This window comes from Oreochromis niloticus, linkage group LG10 (assembly GCF_001858045.2).
Source record: "Oreochromis niloticus isolate F11D_XX linkage group LG10, O_niloticus_UMD_NMBU, whole genome shotgun sequence".
Classification (NCBI taxonomy): domain Eukaryota; kingdom Metazoa; phylum Chordata; class Actinopteri; order Cichliformes; family Cichlidae; genus Oreochromis; species Oreochromis niloticus.
Genome location: NC_031975.2, coordinates 1,866,754 through 1,894,438, shown reverse-complemented (window position 1 = coordinate 1,894,438; position 27,685 = coordinate 1,866,754). Strand labels below are relative to the sequence as shown.

Sequence of the window (27,685 nt, the reverse complement as noted above, 5' to 3'; positions counted from 1 at the left end):
CCTCCCTACTGACAGCTTTAATTATGGCCACATATCTGATCGCTTTGCTGTAGATTCTCCACACAAATCAAAGAGCAGGGGTGGGTGTCTGGCAGCGAGGTCCCACGAGTCTGCTCGCTTTACATCTCGGAATATGTCGCAGGGCGAAGGGACACACGGCTGCTCGTCCTTTTGTCAGGTTATACTTGCCTCCAACTCGTACGCAATGAATATGGAGCTTTTTTGGTGCATTAATCATCAACAACATGTCAGAGTAAGTGTGTTTGTTTCACAGCAGAATGCAAACACAGAGTGGACTTGGGTGCTTAAGAAGAACCACAAAGTGCTTTTCTGAGGTGCAATCTGGATCAGTCAAGACCGACTAAACCCAATAATAACTTACCTTTAGTTTGGGTGAAAAATGCTGGTTCATCGCAATATAAATTTCAGCTGTAAGCCTGCTGCTATTGCAACATGAACCGGCTTTACAGTAATACAGTCCAGTTCTCTGAAAGTGCACGTGTAATGAAATAAACTGAAACTGCAGGCATAGCTTTCACTTTACACGTAAGCATTTTAAGGCAATAAACAGTTTGTCTTTGGCTGAACTGCTGAGTTTAATCTGTTTAAACAGTTATTTTAAATATTATCAGTAACCAGAAACATTTTGTAAGACTGGCAGGAATTTAGATCTTAGCTTTACATCTCAGATCAAATGCTTATGACTATAATGCCTTTTTAATATGTTCTTGTAATCCTGATTCTTTTATTAAATGACCAGGCCATCTGCATAAATGCAGTAAACATGTTATACTATAATGATATGTAACAGCCGCCAAGCAGCAGGTGTGTTAGTTATGGTGATCTTACGTCTGTCAGTCTGTCTCTGGAGCTGCTCCTGATGGAAGGCTTGGACTCTTCGCTTACACTCTCACTGTCGCTGTCCTTACAGTTGTTCTGCCCTGGCTTCAGCTACAAGAACACAAAGAGAACAAGGGTTAATACACAGAGTGTTAACGTGCACTTTAGAGCTGCGCACGGATAGGCATCCCACAGAAACTGGTCCAGAAATATGTGAGAACTGGCAGGAGCTGCAGTGCTGTCTCTCTAAATCTGTCATGTTTCTGAGCCTACTCGTAGCCATCACTCCACTTGCCAAAGATAGACACCATCTGATCTCACAGTATGAAACTCCTCTCAGCCCACGAAATAGAGAACAGGGACAAAGACCCCTCCAGAACCTTCAAATGGAGCCACCGTCCTTCCCGAGCAGACACCACATGCTGAGGCAGCAGGAGCTCAGCAAGTGTCATCCTCTAGACACTCTGTTCAAGATGCAGCAAAACGACAAGAATAAAGAGGACAACGTGGCAATCTGTGAACGTGCGAATCCTTCAAAATCTGGAGAACAATAAAAGACTCCTGGGAGACAAAGCTAAGTGGGAGAAGCTGGGGTCTACATTCCCTGCTCGAGCCTGCGACTGATGTCCGTGCTACTTCTCCGAGACGAGACAGATGCCGCAGGTTTCCTTTCAAAGCCAATAAAAAGCTGGCTTTGTAAATAGTTGTTCTGCCACCTGATGGGAAAAGCAGAGAGCCGTGCCCCACATACTGTACAGGAATCGGACTATAAGATTGGGACACAAGAGGGAGCTGACATAGAAACAGTATGCGCTTCTTTTTTAAAGCTCTCCTTCAGTATTCTCCTTTCAGGATCGGCCATCGTTTAGCGTGATGAAAGGGCACAAGGTGTGGGAATACCGAACGAACCCTCGAGCTGAACGCGTAATTAAAATGAAAATGTTCCCTTTTCTGGTAGCCATTAGCTGTGTGAAAAGAATCCTATTCCTTAGGAGAATTGCATGATGGGTAGAAGGCAAGTGGATTCACCAGAGTGCTGAATGTGATAAGAGTCTCAGCGCTGGGAATGCCTGACGGGCCGTAAGGATGAGTCTATATGTCGGCCCGTGCTCACGCGCATGCAAAGCAGTGCCCTGCACTGTGATAGCGCTAATTACATTCTATTCTCACAAAGCACAGGGCGCATTTTCTCTCGTTTTTCTGGAAATGCCACCTACTCTGAGGGGACTCTACATGTTTTTGCAGAGAAAAGGAGAATAATCTCTCATCGAGCCTGGCCTGTGGACTGATCCTTGAAAAAAGGGCGGAGGATGTTGTTTATGCCCCAGTCCACAGCTCCTTCATCAAAACACGCTGACCTATAACAAAAAAAAGCGGCTCATCTTTCAGGGCTATTACTAGCTCAGGTCCTGATTACACAGCTATTTGAAAACGTATCCCTCAGCTTGTTCCCTTTAATTTCCCCCTGAGCTCCCTTAAATTACTTCAGAGAATTGTGTTTTTTTCCATCTGCACTCCCCTCTTTGAGCTTCTGATGATGGATTCATTTCTTTTTATGGTGTGATTAATGGATGTCTTAAGCAAATGGAGGGAATAGTGGTGGTCAGTGCCATCAAACAGTGAGGCTGAAATTTAATGACCTGCTGTCTGATGATAAATCTACGTACGTGTGTGTGTGTGTGTGTGTGTGTGCGTGTGTGTGTGTGTGTGTGTGTGCGTGTGTGCGTGTGTGTGTGTGTGTGTGTGCGTGTGTGCGTGTGTGTGTGTGTGTGTGTGCGTGTGTGTGTGTGTGTGTGTGGGTGTGTGTGTGTGTGTGTGTGTGTGCGTGTGTGTGTGTGTGTGTGTGTGGGTGTGTGTGTGTGCGCGTGTGTGTGTGTGCGCGTGTGTGTGTGTGCGCGTGTGTGTGTGTGTGTGCGTGCGTGCGTGCGTGCGTGTGTGTGTGTGCGTGTGTGTGCGTGTCCGTGTGTGCGTGTGCGTGTGTGTGCGTGTGTGTGTGTGTGTGTGTGCGTGTGTGTGTGTGTGTGTGCGTGTGTGTGTGTGTGTGCGTGCGTGCGTGCGTGCGTGTGTGTGTGTGCGTGTGTGTGCGTGTCCGTGTGCGCGTGCGTGTGTGTGCGTGTCCGTGTGTGCGTGTGTGCGTGTGTGTGTGTGCGTGTGTGTGTGGGTGCAGAGGCGGTCTCTGTGACCCAGTCTGTGTTGATCTGATCACTCCCACTTGTTACATTTTCTATGCGGTTTACAGGCTTTTAAAGTTAGCGTCACTTTTAAGCCTTCTGCAATGAAGACCAGTGTGCTACGCTGCATTTAATGCGACCTAAACAGGAGAAGCACACACGCAGACGCCCAGACAGGTGCGCCGTACCGACACGCAGTAACGAAAGGCATTAATTAAGACGCAGGTTGAGGCATATGGACGCATGTATTTAATGACCTTACTGTATCTGCTCAGTCTGGGTTTTAGAAGTGGCCCTGCAGGAAGATCACAAACAGATGGTATTAATATTCCAGAGGCTAATTTCACAACAATTAAAGACACAGCAAGACATTAGCATCTAATGAAACATTTAAACTACTAGTAAGTGCATCTGCCATTAATTTCCACCCAGTGAGGTCTTGTTTTCCTCCAATCTGTTCTGTGTTAGGGGAGAAAGTTTTTTCATCCTCGTCTCTTTTACCAGACTGAATTTACTGGAGGAGAGAATCAACAACTGTTTTCAATCAGCAATAACTCAGCGTGGTTTAGCCTGCAGGTTATGATATATTATTGTATATTTGGTACATACACAGAAAGAAATTCAAGTGTAATGGTGTTTCTACTTAAGGACCTATTTAAATTGTTATAGCCACACCTTATCTGTTCACTGGTGACTGAATAATTACAACGAGTCGTTAATGTCTGAGTTTTGCACACGACCTAGTGAAAGTTTAATACGGGGTTACAGAGATAAACAGGCACGATTTGTCATCAGGTTTTAATTTGATATATGAGCGTGTGATTGTATAACTACTGATGCTACAGCAACACTAGCACCAATTCTAATATATCTAAACCGCCCCATGTAGCATTCATTTATAAAGACAAACAAAATATCACTACACAAACCTTTGTACCACAATTGAATCAATTACTTAATAAAATGTTAAACTAACAGCTTCAGTTCTTGTTCCAAGTATGACAAACCAGTGAAGAGCAATTTATAACTGTTCAGAATGATCTTATATATAAGTGTGATTTTACTTTTCACTGGTATTCAACAGCATTAGTTTGAATTATTATTGTAGGCTGAGATTTGTTATTGTTGATTATTCTCATATTTCTCCGATTAAGAAATTATGTCATATTTGTTATTCTGTTTCCAGTTTCACTTGTTCTCGTATTAGTCTAGTCTCTGTAGTGTTTTGTTGTCAGGTTACTGTCTGGCTGTTTAGCTGTTTCCTGTTGTATTTTGGTAGCCCTCGTCTCTTGTGAGCTGTACTTAGTTTTACTAACACACTGTCTTGTTATCTTGATTCATTTCCCCGTGTTCACCCTCCCCGACTGACTCCATTGTTTGATAAGACTTGTTCAAGCATAAGTACGTTAGCAGACATTTACATTCCAGTTTTAAAATACACAGAGATTAACGTGTCTGTGTTAAATGAACAAAGCTGGTTAAGTTATCTCAACTGGCTAGATCATTTTACTGACGACTCACTAGTTAGCTTGACAGTTCTTCACTTTGAACTCGCCACCTAGCTAACTGCGACAGAATTAGTGCAATTTACATTTCTGAGTGTTGAATTAATAAAACCGACAGTTGTGAAAACTTTGCCTCAACAGCCCTGCCAATGTTGAATCCTGAGGGATAGATGAAAGATCTCCCTTTTCATAATATGTTTGAAATAGATAAATAATAAAATTAGCGCTGCTTATGTTGAGCTGCCCACTGAAAACAAAGATCTTTGTCTCAGTGATGCAAATCTCAAAGTTGATAGACCAAATCAACACTGAACGTCCCAAAGCCGACAGTGAGGTTATAGTGTTGAACGAAAATGATGCAGATTCTCGGCACAAGGCTGAAATGTCTCATTTAACACGGTTACCCTGAAACACTAAAACAGCTATTACAACATTGTCTTGAACATGTGGAGTCAATTATTTTCTCACTTACTGAAAAGTGCTCACCATTGCCATAGTGGAATTTTACAAGTGTATTGACCTATTCTCAAGGGCTGCACTACAGACTCAATGCAATCAAGCACAAAAGTAGGCCTGCTAACATTTCTAACCACAAAGGCCTTTTTAAACAGACCCACACACAGCTGACCTGCCCCGGCAACTCCGCCCCCCACCCCCATCTCTTATCCCACAAAAAAGAAAAATAGACAGAGCGCTTTTCTACTGGCCTCAGTGGAATTCTGTAGCCATCAGCTCCTGGTTTCCCTTAGTTACGCACAACAGCAGCTGGAGAGCTCGGCGGTAATAAAACCTGGAACAATTTAACGGCTTTTATTGTTCTTCTGCGGCTTTCACAACAGCTAACCTGTCCTCGCAGGATCTGGCAGGGAGAATCCCACTAGGGCAGCAATGAAAGAGGATCTCATTTACCTAAAAGCGCTTATAAATTTTTAATTTGCTTTAACAAGTAAATTAACAAGTCCCTCATTTGGGAAGTTTTATGGCTCCTTGCCACTGAGGGAGAACCATGAATGTTTTATAGATAATCCACTACCTAGGCTCTGTTGCTGATAATAAATTGTCTATTTCCTGCAGCACTGTCAAATCCCTCGGTTCGCACTGACTACACTTTGAATATCTCCTTTATGCTACCTTCAGAGGTCTATATACTGAGGCTATTAAAGGGCTGGGAGCTTCACGACTCAGCAGTTAACATGAACAACTTGAAGAAATTCCTCTCGACGTGACTGCAGCCTTAGGATGCACCATTTCTGAACGTTAAACCACATTAAGCATGGCTAATTATGCCCCGACCGGCCTGTGCGTCACATCAGCCTCACAGTGAGCCCATCTAGTAAAACCACCTTGGGCTGGTCGACAGCAGCAGTTGGAAACTGCTGGGTCTCTTTAACTCACAGCTGGGTTTATCTGACAAGACTTATGTGAAAATAACAGCTGGGCGTTCACTGGGGCTCCTACGTCAGCTGTGGAGGCCAGCCCACCAGCGTGGCCTGGCTCCGACCCCGTGCTTGGCTCTGAGGCCCAGCTGCTTTAACTGCCACAGACAGCAGCCCCGCCTGGCGCCCACATCAGCCATAACCCTTTCTGCCACCCTTGCTTTATAGCCTGTCACTGGGCATCAGTGCTCGGCTTCCATTGCCCCAGATTTGTTTACCGTTAGCTCCATGTGTGGCAAAAGATCGACACGTACAGCCGGATGAAAAACCTTTAATTCCACGTTTTATCTGTAAAGTACGGGCGTCACATCATCAAAACCCCTGCCGTTCGCCCATGGCTGTCACTCCCAGTCAGCGAATGCAGTAATTTGTTAGCATCAAGGTACGTAACCACAAAGGAGCCCTATTTCCTTTCAATCTTCCAGCATCATTGTGTGGCAGTGATCTCTGGCGACCTTGTCAGACATCATTTTTCTTGCTGGGGAAAGATCAGTGACACCCACTCGAACCGATCTCAGGCCACAGAGGAGGCTTTTCTAGCCTCTGTGCTGGAATGTGAAGCCGAAGCAAAGATATGGAGCCACTGAGGACGAGTCACATCAGCCGCGGGGTAAGAACATCCTGAGAGGAGGAGGAGGAGGAGGAGTGGGGAAATGGAAGCTCATGTGTGTTAGAGGGGTGAAGTGGAGGGGGGTAAACGCAGTTGAAAGCACTGTCTTGATCTCATCAGTCATACTAAGGACTCCATTTCCTCCACCGCAGGCCGGAGGATACGAGAGCTTGCGGCTGCATTTATATATTGCCATAAATCTCCGATCTATGACGACATTACAGACAAATCAATATGCTTTTAACATCCATCCTCTGCCCTGCGTCGCAATCACCCTTCTCACAAATGGTCATATAATGCTGTAGTCTGGTGGATTGAGTTATAGGGACAATTCCCAGATTTAATTATGAACTGAACAGGTGGAGAAAAACTGTGTGTGGGTGGTTGTGGTGGAGGGGTGGGGAGACTATAAGAGCAGCGAGAGACCTCTGCTCTCTCAGATCATATCTGAACATCTTGTTATAGTAGCCCAACGTGGCAGTAAAATAACCTGCCTGCCCACTTTACGCACCTCAATTCCCCGAGTCCCGACACTTCCCGTGTACAGCAGACAGCGAGCACGCTAAGCTAACAATATAATACGTATATACTAAATAATAAGAGGATATTCCATCCAAGGATGCACCGGAGAGCTGAGAAGTATCTGACTTCTAGTTGTACAGTTGAGTGCCTAACAACATATGACCGCTCAAAGAAATTTGCATGCAATTATTAACATGATTCCCCCAGCTCTTCAATATGTGCTGCTTCAATATTGGCTTTTCAACTCCCATCCAACTAAAGCCACAGCCAGTGTGCCAAATCGCAGCTCCCCGAGCTGGCCAGCCTCAATAAAGAGTGGTATGGAAAAAAGACAGCAGAGAAAAAGCCCTCTCCTATCAGCTTGCAGGGGCTATCATTTCTCTTTTTTATTGCCATTTATTTTCCTCAAGGAATTCACTGCCAGTATATTGGCAGGCCTTCCAGTAGATGGAGGCAATGAAATTTAGCGCAGACACTTAACACTGGGTCAAGCCTTGTGTGAGGCTCATGTGTGGTGGTAATATGATAGACAAATGCTTCTAGTTTAGGGTAAGAGGGCTTTTTTATGTTACAGGAATAGTCGGAGAGTGCTCTCCGTGACACACACTGCTACGAAAAAGCAGAACCTTTTAGAAGGAAGCATCCAACAGAAACATTTGTAAAATGGCCTCGCACTATACAGCGCCCTGCCGCAACTGAGGAAGAAGCTCTATAGGCCAGAGTCGTTTCACTGCGCTCTGCCCTGAGGTGTCAACAATGACTGGATGGAAAATAATACAGTGAATATAGCTACCTATATATGAGCCAATAATAATGATCAATTAAAAAACATTCGACTCTAAAAAATATTTATTTGAATTTAGTAAGTCTAAGTGACCTGGTGTAAAGTTTTTCGATAGCTGCGCTGTGCCAACCTTTCAGGCACCAGGAACAAATCCCAGGCAGTTTGGTCACGATGCCTTTATGACTGAGGTCTGAGTACAACATCAAGTCAATGAAACCTCTGGGATATTGATCTGGTCACTTAAATCACAGGCAATCAGTTTCAGCTGCTTTGGTGTTAATGAAACTAATAACAGGCAACAATGAGACAACCTCCAAAACAGGAATCATTATTCAGACTCAGGTTGGGCGATTGGACGAATTTATCGACTATCAACGACAGGCTGAGCCCATCGGCGATCGTTTTCACACGGGTGATTTATTTATTTATTTGCCCGCCCATGAGTAAGTTTGCTAAGAATGATGGAGCTAATAGAAGCAGTCAACAGAAAAAAGATAACGGCACCTTCTTTCATCTGCGAGCAAACGCCCCCTCCTCAGAGTGCGCCCAGATGTTTGATGATGTAGCTGCAGAAGCTGCTGATAGCCTAGCATACTCAGCTGGACGGTGGACACGTACATGCTCATGCAAGTTAGCCGTGTTTGAGTACTTTGCTCGCACTATACGTCTGCACAAGCGCACACCGCTTTGGTTACATCCTCAGGTTTGCTGCTTTCATCTGGCTTAAAAATCCCAAATTGGCAACTTTATATTTTTTTAGTGCTGTCAGCGTTAATGCGCCATCGTCACGACTAACGCGATTAACAAGTAACCCATCAGTGCGCAGACTGAGTCAAAATCCCTGAAATGTCTCTGTCAACACATTTCGGGCAGTTTGTCCAAAGTTCGTTCATTCTGCGCTCCCGATGGGTTCAGCGTGTTAAAATTTTTAATCGCGTTAATCGTGATGACCGCGTTAACGCCACAGCCCTAATTTTTGGGAAATTAGTTCGTCCATGTTTGGACTTCTTCTGTGTTGTAAACGTGCAAATCAGTCCGTGCATGATTACATTGCTCCGCCCATCAAAAAGTCTGCGCATGCACGAATATGTCGCCCATCGTTGATTATCGGACTGACGATTGTCGGTTGGAAAATTGCGTACACTAATGTGCTGAGTGTACGCAGGCCGCTCCTGGAGGATGAAGGAATCTTTACCATTGACTAGCCCTCAGCTGACCAACAGAACACCTCTGATGTGATGCTTCAGTCCATCCGATGCCACCAGGTTGCACCTTTCTCTGCAGGAGCTCAGTGATGTTCTGGTCCTGGGAGGAGATGCCCAGGACACCATCTGTTGTCACATTATGAGCATGCCCCCCATGCATACAAACACGTAGCCTCCCAGTACCATTTTAAATTGCTGCAATGACATTTCAGCAAAGTGCCATGCAGGTGCTTTTTCAGTTTGATCTTCAGGGTGTCTCTGAATTCAGCTCTCTGTAGGTTGATCATTTCCATTTCCATCAAATAATATGGCATCCTTTCATTCCTAACACTTTACCCAATCCATGTCACCATAGATCTCTAGCATCGTTTTTTTCCCAATTTAGAGCTGATGCATTCCTTTATCTGTTTTTTTTAACAAAGATTAAATGAGCTAAAATTCATTCATTTCTTTTCTGTCTAATATTACATATATGATTACCATTTGTCAAATCTACACAGCCTCTGAAATCAGCTGCACATATCTGCAGAACTCTCGAGCAACATCTAAGAAACGACTAGTTCAAGGTCACGGAGTCACACGCTCGTCTATGGTGAGCAGCCGGGTGTTGCCATTTAGTGGGCAGGTAGTGATGCCAAAATCACCACTGTGGTGTGAACCAACAGGAATGAGCGTCTCACCTTACGTGCATTCAGCTCCATCTGTGCTGCTATTTGGGGATTAAAGGGGGTTGTAAAATCTGATGGCAGGATATACATTTTCTATTTGGCTGACCCAGTGCGCTTGCCTGAGGCCAGCACTGTTATCACTAATCCAGGCTGTAAACGTCCTCATTTAGCTACCTTCCTGAAATTCACATCTGTCGTTATCAAGTCATAAAACAAGACAGTGCTATAGTATCGCCATATTAATAGCAGCCTGCGTTTTCCTGGCTCGTGAGACGTCTGCTAGTAAACATCTGCTCTGGCTGCTTTAACGGGCCGGTAATGGGAAAGCGCAAAAAGCCAAGGGCAACGACAGCGCAGTCTAACAACATGATTGTAATTGAAATAATCAGGATTTCAGAGACAAGAAATAACTCGCGCGTCATGCAAAAACATACGGTGCTGTTCTGATGCTACAAAAAGCCATAATGACAGCAAATATTGTCCATTAACTTTATATTGGAAACACGCTGACCGCATACCTGATTTCCTATCATCTAAGTGGTGGTAAAATGCAGCTGGAACGTGCCCAGTAGACAGGAGAGCGATCTCGTAAAGCAATGACTGCTGGAAATGTCATTTTTATGTGTATGCGAAACATCCGAATGTGGAGAACGAGAAAATACTGCAGCCTATAACACATTATCACACAGACGCTGTAAAATGTATACAGCACACCTCAGAACTGCTTTAGCTTGGTTTCTTCATCAGGAGAACGCTCTTCCCACACGTGCTGTGAGATAGTTTGACCTGCAGGACGATTAAAATGCAGTTTGTTTTAAATTAACCTTAAACAGGGCCTTCATTTAACCGGCACTGAATGACAAGATGAATACTCGACGAAATCGATGTTGTGACGTCTTTGTTGGCAGTGATGTTCATTTAACATTTCAAATACTTGCATGTAGAAAGCAAAGACTGTAACATGAATGTTTATGCTTCCATTGTACAGAACCACATAGTCGTCATTGCAGCACTGGAATGAACATAAACATCTTTATACTGAAGGCTCGCTGGTGGAGGATTTCCTCTTCATCTTCCAATCAAAACAAAACTGCTGGCGAGACCTAACATTTGAGAGCGGTCACGTGTACCCAGAATACACCTGTCCAACCTGTCCACCTTCAGGTTCGGTGAGGCAACTTATTCATCAGGATATGAATAAATACACTGCTCCAAAAACATTACAGGAACCCTTTAATCACGTATCATGAGTGCAGCATCAGGTCAGCTAAACTTCTGGGATATTGATCTGGTCAGTTGGGGGGGGGTTGTTGATCAGTTTCAGCTGCTTTGGTGTTAATGACATTAACAGCAGGTGCAGCAGCAGCGGGGCAACAGGAGCGATGCTACAGGTGGCGATGCTACACTGACATTTTTCCCTCCTCATCTTTTCTGACTTTTTTCACTAGTTTAGCATTTGGCTGGGGTCAGTGTCACTGCTGCTAGCATACCTGGAGCCTACAGAGGTTGTTGTCTGCAGCCAGTGCTCCCTGCCTGTGTCCAGTCTGCTCCAGCGTTATGATTTAGGCCTACACAGCACTCAGAATAGCAGCTTGCCACACAAGACCTGCCAGCATCCAGCAATGACTACGCTGCTTGTAGAAATAGCTTCCCCTCATGTGTGTAAGGCAAATTACAACACACAAGGGACCTGTTACATTTCAGCCTAGTTCCACATCACTTGGCTTAAAGAGAGACTATTTAGGTGGTTTAGTGCTTTTATTTATGTTGAGAATTACAGTGAAATCGAAATCCCGTCCATGTTTCCCCCCTCCTCTGACGAGCAGCGTTTTCAGCAGCTATCAGCGATCTTGGCAGGCCAAAAGAATTACTTCATGACCCTCTTTGCAAACCGTGCCCTCACTCTGTTTGTGTTTTGGTCTGGGCTTCCTCTAGCAAGTAATGGACTTCCTTCAACTCATAAATCACACTTGTACAATCCTTTTGATTTTTTTTCCCCCGCCACGCTTTGTTTGGTGTACCATGTCTTTGTTCACGTAAAGCTATTTTCTGTCATAAAAGCAGCCACACAATGCTCGCCTTCTTCCTCCTGCACTTGGGAACACGCGTTTTTTTTTTTAACAGGGACTAAAGCCACAAATGTCAACCACAGGAAGGCTATTATGAGAGTAAAATTACTTCCTTACTGTTATCAAGCCCCTCTTTGGGCCCAGCCAATGGTTAAAAGCCACCATGAAATAGGGCACAGTTAGAGTTTCCTAGCAGGTCTTAGCCAAGCTGCTAACCTTGCTATTAAAGGCCCCGACAAGGTTTGTCAATGCAATCTGCTGAATGCCTTGAGTGACATGCGATCGATATTCTCCACTCTCCCGGGTCATCACCAGTGACAGAGGCCTAAGTAATAATACAGCTCGAGCTGCCTCTCCAACCTAAATGCTTCCACTGCCACAATATTTCTTTTTTTCCCCACTTCTTTCTCTTTTTTTGTCTCGGGGCTTGGGAGCTAAATTTTCTGCGCTGATCGAAGTGGAAGATATGGAAGGTGGGAGGCAAGAGGGGAGTGTGGAGGTTTGTACGGCAGCGGTGTGATGAGGAATTGCTGTGTTGTCTGGACTGACGCTGGTGAGGGTAGTGAGTATGGCAGGCTGAGGTGGGGTAGAGAGAAATGGAGGAGGAGGCACGGAGTGTGTGGGGGGGAGGCGGGGGCTCTGATAAATCGAAAATGACTGGCTGCCGAGTTGTAATCTGCCAGCGTCGAGCCCCTGTAGCAACAAGCCAAATGAAAAAGCACGCTGACAGGCCGGAGAGATGGAGGGCCTGCGGTAGATTGCGGTGGCGCAAGGGGAGGGGAAGAGGGAGGAAGAGGGAGAGGAATGAGGGAGAGCAGGGGGGAGGGAAAGCGGGCAGAGCAAGGAGGAATTGTGGGGGAGACATTTATGTTTGTTCCAGTGCGCCGAGGTGTCAGAGAGAAAGGTGTGAAGGGTTGTAGGCAGTAAATAAAGCATCTGGATCCTATATCCACACACACACAAACTGTGACCAGATGAAAACATAAGCTGCTATTACAATTTCTAATAAGGTCTGAAATGCAAACAGTTGGCACTGTCGTACCACCAATCACGAGCCGTCAATTAGCTTTACACTCGTAACGTGTTTACATTGCCGGGCTTGTGCGAGTGCACAGAAGGCTTGTAAATCTCCTGTTATACGCCATCTATGCATTTTGCATAAGCGTCATCTGAAAGGACGCGCTCGCACGCACCGCACGCAGCACAGGCAGCTGGAGTGTCCTTCACAAGCAGGTGAATCAAGCTCCAACATCAAAATCCAACACAAGAGCTCCACCTACTGCAAGTGCCTCCTCTGTGCCCCTTCCTCCGGTGTTCAGGTGATCTTAAAGAAAACACCAGCAGGATCTGGCTCTCCGTGTGTAGTTCTCATGTTATTTCTACCCATTCCATTAAATTCCAAAGCAACCGCTCTCATTGAACATTACTGCCAGACACAGGGAAGCCAGTTCAGACAGGGCTAATAAGGCTGCAGCGGTCTGGCCCCGTCTCACTGCCTGATACAATGTCAGCTGCAATGAGAGCTAAGAGCTAAGCCTGCTGCCCCATCCCAAGTATTAAGTGTGTAAGCCTGATGCCTGTTAAGCAGGGTCTTGCCAGAGCAGGGCCTGAGAGAAACAGTCAGTCTGCCTCGCTGTCTGCCTGCCTAACAGGCCTGCTGGCCTGAATACACAAAAGCACTCCCTTGCAAAAATGCAAGGTCAATTCAGCAGCAGCAGCACTGAGCCCAAGACAAGAGGACCAGCATTGTAATTGGGAACTCAATAAAGCTCATGTGGAAAACAATGTAAGACGGTGCTGACAGATCCCACCCACCAGGACCACAGAGAACCGAGAGCAAACAATCTGTCTGCACAGCCATCCATAACCCTACACAGAGTTTACACATCTACATCAGATGAGCTGCATATATTTAGAAATCACTAGTGGCACAGCATGAGGCCTGATGAATTCACAAACAGCAGGAAACAGCGTCACTGTATTTCTAGCAGAATTATCTGCAGCTCTTTGTCTGTTTATCCACTGCTGTTTTTTTCCCCTCTGCCTCACCGCAGCAGCAGACTTGCCCGGCAAGGCAACAGAGGCCTTGAATCTGTAAAGGCTGCATCCCTCCTCCCCGCCGTTTCATTTGCAGACCCGTGGCTCACAGTCGGACTGTCTCAGAGAAAAGCCATCTCCTTCACAGCACGGCTGCTGTTTCAGGGCAACGCCGATCTGCTGCATGCACCCCGACTTCCCGCGCTCCCACTGGGCTATTCAGGAAATCGCAGCTGATACTGAGTCGTTTGTCTCCCTTTTGTGCACACCCCTGGTTGTGCCACGGCAAAAAGGAAGTGGGGAAAAAAAGGGGAATACTGCAACCCCCCCCCTGGGGAAACACTGAAAATGATTTCTGCAACCCTTGGTGTGGAAATTTTGGTGAATAGCACAGAAAATTAAATAAAACACAATTTAAAAGGCAGGCTCTGCAGGAGTGGGAGTGTGCCTGTGGCTTTCTGAGTTTGCTGGGGAAAATTAGGTTCTCAGCCTGAGGTTCATCACTCGAAACTTCAGGCATTTACTGGAACAAAACTGGTGTAATCATTTCAAATAGACCAGTGTGAGATGACTTTATATAAGCAGCGCGAGAATCCACAGAGGTCTAATCAAAGAAATACTGGAAGGAAGTAATGCGGGGGTATACTTTGCATTTCTGTGGCTTTCCACTGTGACAGCTTTTGTGTCAAAATGCTTTGAACTGCATAGGCTGTCGATGGCAGGAGTGCTGCACAAACAACCCAGGAAAAGGATCATAGAATCATGGCTGCAGATTCGCTAGTGTACACATATTCCAGAGACACAATCAATTATCCTGCCAAAAAACAACAGGCCAAATAGGCAGATCTCACGTAATTGTAGCTAATGAGCACTAAAAGGAGGGATAACCTGCACCAGACCTTGTCCATCACAGCAGCTGATAAGATTAAATATGACTTCAGAGCAAAGTTGCAAGCAGTTTGGAAGTGTTTCAGTCTCAGTGGTAGGTGTGAAATTCAGTCTGGGTCAACTAATCTTTTTTCAGGTCAACTCATAATCAACACGCTGACCTGCCTCAACGATCGCAGTGATGTAACCTCTAAAGTTAATCCAGGTTTTGTCGCGGAGAAAGACTAAACGATAAAGTGCGACCCGAAACAAAACCTTCATGCAATCATAACGGCCATCTATGTTCTGCCGAGCGCAGCATAAAACCCAGTATTTACTGCAATTACTCATTTTTCATGCCGTCATGCAAAACTGAACTTTTGGTGAGAAAGTAGACTTTTAAAAGAATCCAGTAAGTTTACAAAACTGCAGGCATTAGTTTGTGCAAACAGCTGCACCTTAAAGCGTCAGACTGTCAGACTGCATCGCGATTTCAAAGACTGTAAAGGTACTGGAAGTATAAATTATACAGAAGCTCGGTGAATGCAAACGAGAACAATGCAAGGCTTATTTTCAATCCCTCAAAAAAAGAAAAGGAGAAGAAGGAGAAACATGCAAAGCTGGGCGCGATCTTTAAAGTAAGAGGGAGCTTTGGGGGTTTGGGTGAGAAATGCTTTTACTTTGCTGCAGTCTCACAGGAAGGTACAATGTGAGCCAAGAACAAGGTTAAAACAAACACCCAATGCATTTAAAAGCACACTTTCAACAATGCTTTTTTTTTATCAAAACTTTTTTGCTCATTTTTCCTGATAACTCTTCAATTACCGCTGTCTGTATGAACTCCATTTCATTGAAGGATGCCAAGTTTTTGTAGGCCAGAACGACTTGAGCGCGGGCTCCGAAGAGCTAATGTCGAAATTCCCCCGAGCAGTCTTTTAAACACACGGGTAAATAATTCAGCACAGCCTGAACAAAGACTGAATCCGAGAGTGTGCTGGGCTCTCCTGTGTACGCTGTACTTTCTCTCCCCGTCCCACAAGAAGGAACAACGAGTCGGGCACTGCTCTGTTCATCACTGACAATCTCTCTGCTTTACGATTTGATTTTCAGCCCACGACCAGAGTTTCTGCTGCTCTTTCCTGACAGAGTTCAGCGACACGCCAGCCTGTCACCCTCCTGCTGACCTGTGGGTGGTGCTACATGACAACACATCAGGAGGAGAAGGTGAAGGAGGAGGACAGAAGAAAATGGCTTTTACAAAAAAACCCAACAAGAGCAATATTAAAAGAAAAGCACAAAAACACAAAATGCATTAGACTTCCTCTCTCTCACACACATACATAAGCATCGACACACTACCTGCCAAAATCCAATAACAGAGACATCAGAACCAACAGAGCACTCGAGGCAAACATCATCCCCCCTCTGCTCTGGTTACTTTCTCCCCCCTTCAGCTCCACTTTGGTCTTACTGATAGTTTAAAGCTCAGCTTCACCTTTGGAGGCCACACACAATGACCTACAGCTGCGGGTCAAGCATATCTGTCACTGTTTGCACCGGCCGACCGAAACTGAAACTGAGCTCTCTTCTTCTAGTTCTGATTCAGACGGTGAGCGAATAGATAGCAGGGATGCAGGACAACTTTATGCCAATTTTTAATGCATCAAATAATTCCAGCTGGATGTGTCAGGCTGTTAGCAAAAGGAAAAGTATATCTTTTCACATTTTAGTCATCATATTCTGTTTGTAGGGGAAGCACTACTGAAATATGTGGAAAAATACGGTGTGTTTCCAGAGGAAGCTGCAGTGAGACTGATGAATATGAGCGATGCCCAAAAATTACACCCAAACTGTGAAGCTGAGGAAATCATATCGAATTGCATCCATAAAAGAACTGGCAGAATAAAAAGATCACCTCTGTTGCAATGCTGCATTAGTGAAGTACTCTTTAAAGCCCTGATAACCGCACCAAGGATGCACTCTCCACTCGTATTTTCACAGCATGAAGTATTAGTCAAGGAAAGGCACTTGTAGCTTGATAAAGGGCTGATCTGTAAATGATTTAAGCAGGCAGTAACAGTAAAAGCTGAAAGGAGACAATGACTAAGTTGACTCTGCATGTCGACTATGACGAGTTTCGCTTCTGGCAAAGACACCTCATCAAGGGCATCAGAGGCCACGCCCCCTCCAAATGTTAAATACTGCACACCCCGTTTGTGGAGGAAAACATTCAGTTACGCCCTGAACGTCAAACCCCTCGACTACAGAAAACCTCTTCAATGTTCTCCTGCCTGCTTTTGTTCTTCCCTGAAGAGGACCTGTATTTTTCCAGCAGAGTCAGCTCTCTCTCTCAGCTTCTCTTCTTAAAACAGACTTGTGTATACACTGCACCGGCAGCCTCTGTGGTTTCGCACCACTGTGCTGTTTTTGCCTGAGCAGCAGCCTGAGTAGCTTGCCTGGGCATAGCAGGAATAACACAGCGCCGAGCTGCACACAGAGTGCTGAGGACTGGTTGGAGGGGATGTTTGGGGTGGCTGAGGCTACCTCTGCTCGTAGCCTCAGGCCAGCCTGGGAATCAGTTCAAAGATTTCCTCTGTAACTCTGATTAAAAATACACAATGGATCTTTTTAACTTTCATGGCTAATAATTAATGAACACAAAGGCCCTCTTGAATTTTCCACGTGAAAGAGGAGCTGACATTCGAAAGGTTCACTGAATCTGAGCTCGTAGCCCTTCCTAGCGCACTCCCCCAGCCCCTCTGCATCTTGTGCTCTCCATCTCCTTGTAGCTTCAGGCTAATTGCAGCAATTTTAGATGATTGTTATTAAAAACAGGCAAGCGGCGGCGCTTTCCAAGCTGAATCCCCTCGAGGAGAGGCCTCATCACAGCAGGAGCGCCCGTGCATCCTAATAACTGCAATCAGGGCCTTCAAGAGCGAGGACCCTTTGTTTTCTGTGACGCTGTGAAGAAAGCAAAGAGTATGCGTGCACACAACAACACTCCAGCACCTCTTTAGGATGAATAAATCTAAAGAGAACAGCAGCAGCGGTTCTCCTCTTGTCATCTCTAGTGCAGCATACACACAGCTGAGCAAATACTTACAGAGTCACCGTGGCTCATATAGGCATAAATACACAATGTTTTTTGTTTTACCTGAACTGAATATCAAGAAGCTTCATTAAACACAAATTAAATTAAAGTTCCTATACTCCAAGCAACAGTGCAACAAGATAAACTACTGAGGAAAACACACACAGAGCACAAACATGTCTGCATGTCTGCTTTTCTGTATGAAAGGCTGTAACAAAACTCTTAACTGCTACGAGCTATTCATTTGGTAAAAAGTAACAAAACCTGTGTTCATGCTGTTCAAACTAAATGAAGTCCCCGCCTTCTTGAGGTTACTTCCTGTCAAAAGTGAGTTTTTCCTTCCCACTGTTGCCAAAGTGCTTGTTCACAGATCTGACTGTTGGGGTTTCCTCTGTATTATTGTAGCGCAGGTTTACCTGTGATTTGGTGCTATAGAAATAAAATGTAATTAAAATTGAGGCTGGAAAACGAAGCCAACACAAAAGTATTGGAGACTCTGGGCTTCTTCCAAAGTGTATCCCAATGTTAAAATTCCAAATTTCTCTGCAGAAATAAACATGTTTACACTCTTGGACAATAAATGCTTTAGGTCTATATGTTTCCCCAGGAATTACAGCTGTATAACATATGATTTTTAGTATCAAGCTCAACATTATACATAACTGTGAGTGTGGCTTTTGTTCAACTGTATTAAAAAGACGCAAACACAAAGACTGAACAGCCAAATCTTTAAAGCACATTTAGTTTCAAGGTTTTTGTTTTGTTTTTTCAGCTAAAATTACCATCACGTACTACTGAAGCAAATTGGCCTTATTTAATGCAGCTCTGTTCATTTCTGTAAATTGTTTCTTTTCTGCCCACTAATAACCCTGAAGAGTTGCACAGATCTGCACACACACAACCTCGTGTGCAGTGCGAGTTTTCAGTCAGTACCAGCGATTTAACAGTGTGATTAATTAAATTGTTACCAAATCAATTCTAATTATCCTGCGGTGTTGGTTCTGATGTAAGGCAGCAGGCAGCATAATGACCAACCACATCAGCAGTTATCTGATACAATTACAACACACAAATTACAACGCACAGCAATCAGCACAAAAATAATGAGAGGCACAGGGCTCACTTACAGATTAAACAAGAGCTGCTGGGGCCAGCCGCTGATCAATATCAGGGGGATCTGCTGACTCTGGACTTATAATAATGGAGGCAGAAATAAGAGAACAAGAAATGCATCAAATAAATAAAAGCGAGCTCAGGTGCAGAGATCGCTGACTTGGTGAGCTACAGTTTATGGAAATATGAGAGCTGTGGTTTGACTGAGTCAGTGCATGATCAATTGGTGAACAGGCCGATCGGGAGCTCTGCTTTGATATGATCAATCGGCATCCCTGCTGGCAAAGAAGAACAAAATGTTGTTTCTCCGTGTTTAAAGCAAGCAGGAGAGAAACTCTACTCTGCCTTTCCAAATCTCGTTCCCTATCCCAGCACAGATCTCTGTTTGCCTTTTTCTGTTTGCACACCATATGAGAGTTTTTTAAAGCTACTTTTAGGCATCTTCCACCTTTATTGGACAGTGAAGAGTAGACAGGAAAGGGGCAAGGCATGGAGCTCAAGCCTGGGCCACGGTTGCCCGTTCAACCGTCTCCAGGGCAAAAAGTGGCGCTCAAACACCGCACAGGATTTTGACCTTCCACTGATTTTCCACCATTACAGAAGTGAACAGAAAGCAGACAGCAACTCCAGAGCTGTCACTATGGTGGTTTTATGAGTGAGAAGAAAAATAAGAGAGCAGCTAAATGTTTCACTGCACTTACGACCCGTACAGCTTCTCTGCAACAGTGAGACCTGTCAGCCCTGTCAGACAGTCCAAGCCCTCAGCAGCCCGTCTGTAAACGCAGGGAATGTTGTTTGTTGTCCGATGCTCCATCGCTTTCCTGCAGCAGCAGAGGGGCCTGGCAACGAGTGGGTTTTACAGTGTGGCTGAATGCAAATCGGCACACACACACAGAAAACACCAGACCTGTGGGCAGAGGGTCCTCCACAACACTGCAGCCTCCCTCCCTGCCCATGCATAATGCATGAGAACATGTAAATACGTTATTCCGCACATGCATTAATGATCACGGAGAAGCTCACAGTCTAAGCACCAGGGCAATTAATAAAAGATGGTGCACAGATAAAGGCCCATACCTCCCCAGTCTTGAGAACCTCCAGCCCACCCTACCCAACCACTTGATCCACTGAGACACATTTCATGCCAATTCTTAACCTTGTATTATTTCTGTGCTGCTTGGGGGTGTGGTACAGCCAGAGTAGAGCTGAATAATGAATGGAGGCTATCAGAACGCCCGACTACTGAAGACAAAGTCTGCTCCACAGAAGATACGGCAAGGATTCACCGCACAGATGCAAACAACTGCTGTGGTCCTTGCTCCGCAGTCTGGGGAGGAAATGAAGGGTTAAATGGTCTCTGGGGAGCAGGGGGGAAATGAGGGCTTCATAGCCTGGAGACTGCATAAAACATCACTTGCAAACACACACATAAATTCATCTCAAGGCACAAACAGTGCAAACAAACTTTTTAGCCAAGGCTGCCGGCTGAGCCCACCAGAAAGAAAAACTTGCATCCTTTCATATGTGACTGGGAATTTAAAGTGGAACAATGACTTCAGTGTACACGTGTATATTACACCTGCGTTCCACCTTTACCTGGTATGTGTCAAAGGGCACGCTGTATGAAAGCTTCTGATGACACTGTGCATTTTATTATTGCAGTCGTGAGTATACTGACCAGTGACAGTACATGAATGAGATTCCCTACTAACACTTTTCTGTATGTCCAGATTTCCTCATGGATAATCTTCCTCATACCTATGCCTACAAACAGACATAAATGAGCCTCGCTACGCGCCTACAACTGTCATTTACAGTACAAAATATGAGTAACTGTATTCTGTTACAGTTACCGTTTAAAAAGGTGGTAATCAGAATACAGTTACTTTGTTGGAATAAATGGATTACACGGCGGTCTTTTGCTGCTTCATATGTTCGGCTGTCCCCTCTCTATTTCTGGTAATTCCACGCCGGGGGAAACCCAAGCAAAACACGTGTTAAGAGGCTCTAATGCCTGCGTCTCAATCTCGCGGCCATGTCACCTCTACATGATGAAGGCAATAGGCAGAGTGTTACAGGCATAGGCATAAAGACTGTAGCCTCATGGGCAGTGTAGTCCGTGCTGCAGGGAGAATGGACTGCCATCCCCGTGATGTGTCTGTGAGCGAGGGAGGGAGAAAAAGGGAAAGTACGAGTTGTCCCCGAGCAGAAACGGGAGCTGGAAGCATGTAAATATAATAATAACCACTGCAGCCAAAAACAGTGCCTGACGAGCCCAGCTGTAAGTAAGCTATTAAGACTCGACTGTACGCTGTGCTCATGTTTTTCTGTTGGAGCAGCCTTTCAACGCCTCTCTCTGTCTCTCGCTAGCAAAGTTGACCCAGACAGCAAAGTAAAGCTAGTTTTCAGCTACAAAGTATTCAGAATACGTTACTCTCATTGAGTAACGTAACGGAATACGTTACAAAATACATTTTGGGGCATGTAATCTGTAATCTGTAGTGGAATACATTTTAAAAGTAACCTTCCCAACACTGAGTAATTTATGACCCATGAAAAAAACCTCCCACATTATAAGACTTTTATAACTTATAGCAATATAAGTGACTCCGACTGTCTGACTCGCACCCTGCAGTTCACATTTCCTCCTAAAAAAAAGCTGCATGTGGTTTCAATTTTGTCCGTCACCTCATCTTTGCTCTGGCTCTTAACAGCAACCTTCAGGGCGCAGACGGCTGTACCTCACGTCACAGTGAGCGAGTACAGAGCTGGCATTTGCACCTACTGTAACACAGCCTTCACCAACTGCCACTTTTATGTCAAATTTGATTTCAAACTCTGTATACTGAAGAGAAGCAGAAAGAGGCAGATGGCTGGGGAAATCGAAAGATCTGCCTCGTCTATTCTTTGTTCCACAGAGTATGAGCTGGCCAGGCTGGCAGCTTGTCAATCTAACCCACCGAAGGGACAAGATGTGGAGATGACAGCTCTTTCTCTCTCCATTAGTGTCCCATTTATAGCCCTCTCTTTCCCACTGTCATTCCATCACTTACAGGAAACCCGCAAGCTGACCTTTCGCCGACACCTTGTTTCCCTGTCTGTCAAGCTCAGAAAGTAAAAGGAGAAAGAAACGGTCATCCTCTAGCCGCTAACATCTCCCCGCCTCCTGTGCTGAGTTCAAGTGACAGTAATCAGTGTTTATTAGCTCACTTTGCCCTTGCCACATCCAAGTGCAACAGCCACATATTAAAGTAATTAGACAATTAGGCCCATTACTGTATTACACTGGCTTATGTCACACATCACACTGGACACGGGAGAAGACAAAAACACTTGGGCTTTCCTTCCATTACAGACATTTCAGCAGCTCTAAGCTGGCAGAAAATTCACTTAATGATTGCAGCTTGTGTGCAGCACTGCTCTATTTAGAAACCAGACTGCATTTGCTGTTCAAATTAACAGTGCAGGGGGATAAAGGCACAAAGGGGAATAGACTGCGCTAAGCTGGAAGAGAAGAAGACCTGATGTAACGAGGCTTACGCTAATTAACACGAGGTCTCGCGCTCGTTTCCTAAAAATTTACTTAATGCGACTCGCATTGCTTCATTTATCTAAGCAAATGAGTGGAGAGATGTGTATCTACTTAAGCTACAGCAGGTCAATTACTAAAGCTAAATAATTCACAGAATGTAATATTTAGGTCTAACAAAAAAAATCCTATTCTGAATAGGAAAAACTTCTACGTTGAGTAAATGCTATCATAATTAGTATAATTAAAGCACATCATGTATTAATTACCGCAGGATAATTTCAGCAGAAATAGAGTTTGCCTACATGTGAGAGATGAGACAGAAATGCAAATTAACAAATTAAGCAGCAAAGCAGCAGACTGAATATGTTCAGTAATGCAAGAGAGAAGAGAAGAGAAGAGAAGAGAAGAGAAGAGAAGAGAAGAGAAGAGGAGAGGAGAGAAGAGAAGGAGAGGAGGAGAGGAGAGGAGGAGAGGAGAAGAGGAGAGGAGGCATCTGGAGGCTGCTCGACTTCACAGCACTCTGATGGTCAACCTCTTCTCTTGCAGGAGGGGTAAAAAGGGAGGGAAATCTGTTTCCTGTCATCTTCCATCTTGTCAGTCTTTGTTCAGACATCTTGCATCTCCTCCACCAGCTGTTTGCTGCCTGTGCTGACAGATGGCTGCTTCTCTTTGAAATGCACTCTCCTCTGGCCTGCTCTCCCTTACATCCCCCCACCTCACTTGGTTAAAGTTTTAGGGAAAAACTAGAATTACTCCCTTGCGGTTGCATGCTTCAATCCGTTGCAGCTTGTGAAACCCCTTTGAGAACAATTTTGGAGAGGTTTCTTCTACTGTATTATCAACTGTATTTGTGTGCATGTGTTCACATACTTGGACTACAAAGCTGTAGCCACAAAAGTAAATAATGCTTCAAATAGGAGGCTCTGGATTTCTAAGCATGGATGCTTCACATGCATACAGCAGACTTAAGGCAGGCGATGACGTCACAAAGTGTCCAACAAAATTTGAGACTTTCTGTTTGTCAGTTTCTACATGGAAAAATGGTTACAAGTATTTTTGTATCCTAATAGACTTTTGTGTGAATTATCCCCATCCCTGTTTCTTGAGGTTTCTGAAGTAATGGACAAAGGCTGCTTTGTGTGACTGCACAGGCATTGATATATGGATGGATGGACGATTCAAACCACAGCTAGCTCTGGGTTGGAGGAATAAAAATAAGTGAGGTGTATGCACAACAGGAGAGAGGGAAGAACCGTCCATCTCACAGAAAAACTGTCAGCCACTCGCAGAACACTATGATGTATACAGCAATAAACATACTTTTTCCCACTGTCCAGACAAAAATAAACATCTAGACAACATGCATTGTGTAAATGCATTGGTGCGTGTCTGTGTTCCACACTGACGGCCAAATTAGTCAGATCTTAAAGAAAGCCTCACTCAAAATGAGGCTGAGGTCAATAAAAAAAGCACAAGACTGCTCTGTGGCTTATATTGTGGTACTGCCAGACAGTCACACAGATTTACATTCATACCTGTGTAATGAACTGCTGGAGTTTTACTTTCCAGCAGGCTGTAGCATGTGATCTATCCTAATCTGTGACATTCCTGTAGGTCGCATCGTCTATGTGAACCAACTCGACCCGGCATGGGAGCGCACAAAAGAGACAACAGAGGGCTCTTTGAGCCAAGGTACCAGGGGCTAGCCATGGGACTCAGGCAGCGCAACTATGGGAACCATCTCTGTACCCAGTCATCCAGCAGGCTGAAACCTGAGCTGCTCAGGAGCAAGCAGCAGACGGCAGGTAGGACCAGCATTCCTGTGGGAATTTGACTGGGGCTAATGAGCTCAGGTAGAACTGAGAGGGAGAAAACAGGAAAAACAAACTATATGGAAGTATAACTTAAAGAATCATTTTTAAATATGATGGTGATGAGGAGGCGATTCATAGCCACAAAGGTTTACAGCAAACATCGCTCTCAGTAAAGGAAAACATGGTAACTGATAAACAGCTGTTTGCAGATTAACTTGCCAAGCCATTTTTGCCATTTAACTCCCAGTGAAGTAGCAAATTGGGAAGTTTGTGATCAGTAACAATTGTCCTATTACACCGTCTGCATAAAACATATAGTATACTATAAGGCGCACTTAAAATCCTTTAATGTTCTCAAAAATTGACAGTGCACCTTATGTATGAATTCTGGTTGTGCTTACTGACCTCGAACCGATCTTATGTGGCACACGGCGCTCAAAAATCTGTCTTAATGTTTTAGTAGGACTGGTAAGCTACGGAGCCGCACCGCTTGATGGATTGTTGGAGCATTACGGCTGCCGTAGTCAGGAGCCTCACGGAGTAATCTGGGTCCTAAACTCAGTCAGCTTCAGGTCCCAAAGTCAAACAAACACTGCGGCATCACTGAGAGTTAAAAACTGTCTAAATTCTTTCATCTTTAATAAAATGATCAGCGTTGCTGCTTTACCAGGTGTAACAATTAAGTTTAACATCCAGGCATCCATGAAAATAGAATTTATTACATTTAACAGAGTTAGAAGTTAGCAGGAAGTTAGCTCGCTAGCTTCCACCTAAACACGATATAGCATGTTCTGACTGAGAGATTTCTGAAACATTCAAACGTACAGCTCTGCTATCACTTCCAACAGAAATGAAGACAGAAAACTAAACAGCAGTGACGTTTGTAGGGTTACTGAAGTTGGGCTAGCTGCTATATAATGATGTGCTACGTGACCGCTAGCGACACAGCTATGTTAGCATAGCATAAACACAGTGAAGCTGGAGGATGAATGCTAACTTTTTTCCACTCGATAAAAGTTAACGTGAGGGTTCCTGATGGTTAGGGACAAATGCAATCGCATGGCAGGATGCTGTAAACGGACCAAACTTCAGTCAGGAGAACAACTGAGATAATCCATCCACAATACGAGGTTAGTCATTAATATGGTGTGTCAACAACATGGTGTGTCTTATTTTAAGTGTGATGAGATATTTTGACTAGAAATAAGACAAATATACTTGGTCCGATTTTGAGTTTTTGCAGTGTACCCCTACCCTGTTGCTTCATTCATGTGCTTTTTGTGCTGAGGAGTTTTTGTTTTCTGTTCTCAGACTGATCGCCTACCAGGAGCTCAGTCTCCCTACTGTGTTGTACATTTCATTGTTTTTCTTTACACTACCTGTTCTGACCTGTCTCCCCAGTGTGATGTTTGTGTATTGCATGTACGGTCAGAAGAGGTCCAACTTCGCTGCAGGCGGGTGACAAATAAAGGCTTCATCATCATCAACCTCCAGTTTGAAGACCATTCTGATAAGTACTGTACACAAATGCGTACCAAAGTCTGCACCACCTACAGCATGTATGCATAACATAGAAGAACCTGCTTTTTTTGTTTTTTGCCCTTCAGGTTATGTGTAAGAGATGGAGATAAAAGGCGACGAGCAAAAGCATACAGCCCGTGTGGGTAAAAGTTGTCTTTCCACTTGGCTAGGCATCCAGTCATTCGCTCCATCCATCTGTCAGCTATGTCCCTAGTGGCTACACTGAGGGCTCACACGCCCTCTCCGGCCTGCAATTGTTCAGTGATCCAGACACTGGTCAGCCGCTCCCCGTCTCCATTCTGTTTTCCGCTGAGGAGGCTAGAGACCAGAGACACAGAGGCAGGCCCTGCCGTGTTACAGCCCACTCACCATGTTTACATCCAGCAAATTAACACAAACATGGCAGGGAGATATGAGATCCTGCCCGAGGCCTGAACCCAGCAGCGACTGCCATTGACACACAAACACACACAAAGGCAAACTGCTCCCGTGGCTTCACCATTCACTGGCAGCTCCGCGGCCCTGTCTTTCAGACATGTGGCAGAGACTTTGACCATGTGTCACTGAAAGCCTCCAAACATTAAAACCATATTTTTTAAAACAGTCACAGTTTTTTCAGCTCTGGGTTTCCATGACAGAAGGTAGGCGGAACAGTCATCGTGCCTTCACGGCCCCATCTTCTGCCACACATTTCAGTCGTAGTTTAGGGTTTTCGCTCATAGCAATGCACGCCCTGCAAAAATCACTTAGCTCTTTGCGAACAAACAGATCTAATAGAGTGAAAATCTGACTAGTCGAGCTACTTTACTCCCTCTAAGCTTCTGTTGTCTCCTCTGTGGCGGAGGCTTTTTGTTTGACAGATGTTTACAGGGGCTGGGCGATGTTTCCTTGCTGTGTGCTGCCTGTGAAAACATCTGGAGTTTGCAGGGATTTACCCGTAATCCCTTTGGCAAGCTCTGGAGTGCTTTCTTAGAATTTCAATATGTCTGTAAAAGTAAGAAAGGATTTCATGGCGAAAAAAGAAAAAAGACGGTCCCGCTTTGCAACAAGCGCTGCCGAGGTCGAAAGTTCTGTAAGCTTCTTAGTGCTCCAGCTTTTAAGCATAAATAAATTAAACTGGCTTGACTAAAACGCCTCCAATAAACTCTCATTACAGTCCTATAAGCGTGGATGGATAGATAGAGGGATAAAACTTTGATGCTGTTCTGCTCATTCATTATTTGATAAAAAGGAAACAGCTTTGGCTACGCTGGAGAAATCCTCGAAAACGGTAAATAAGATGTAAACTGGGAGCAAAGGAGAAACGTCTCCCAGAAGTCTTCAGGACAAGGATTATGTTCCCCAATCACCAGGCTTCACGCGGACGTATAGCATTTGGCTTCATCTTTCTCTCCGAGTTTGTTTGAAATGCACGAAACCACCCAAGAGGGACTTCCACACCATTTATGTCTCATATCTCATAACACACTGTGGCATCACCAGAGCCTGCAATTAGCCGTCCTTAATGTTAACCCACACCCACTCTCTCGTTTTCACATTCATTATAGTCATTATAGTCACCCCCAGTATTCACAACCCAAGCCTAGCATACAGGCCCAGTAAATACAGAGTCAACAATCCCACAGCCCCTCACTCTACAGGGGGAACAGAGCAGTCTGCTCGGGGCTCACAGTCTAATGCTGAAATAAATCTGTCACCATTTATCCTATACAAGAGAGTTCATCATATTTGAAGTCTTCCCATGTGACTTGTATGAACTTAAAATCTTCAGCGTATTATTTCTGTTGCCTTTAAAGCCTTTAAATAACTGACAGGCTGCAGAAAAACAGAAACTGACTGAGGTTTAGCAGCTCCGCACCACGTTACGGAGCAACACAGGCTCAGCTTCTATTTACCAAAA

At 44.7% G+C, this 27,685-nt stretch overlaps 1 protein-coding gene across 1 annotated transcript in view; it reads right to left on the bottom strand.

Annotated features, from left to right (window-relative positions):
- Positions 1 to 27,685, bottom strand: part of auts2a (activator of transcription and developmental regulator AUTS2 a) — a 317,199-nt gene that overhangs the window by 178,712 nt on the left and 110,802 nt on the right. The window contains 1 exon segment of the mRNA XM_025910693.1: positions 850 to 951. Within this exon segment, the coding sequence (XP_025766478.1) occupies positions 850 to 951 (102 nt within the window).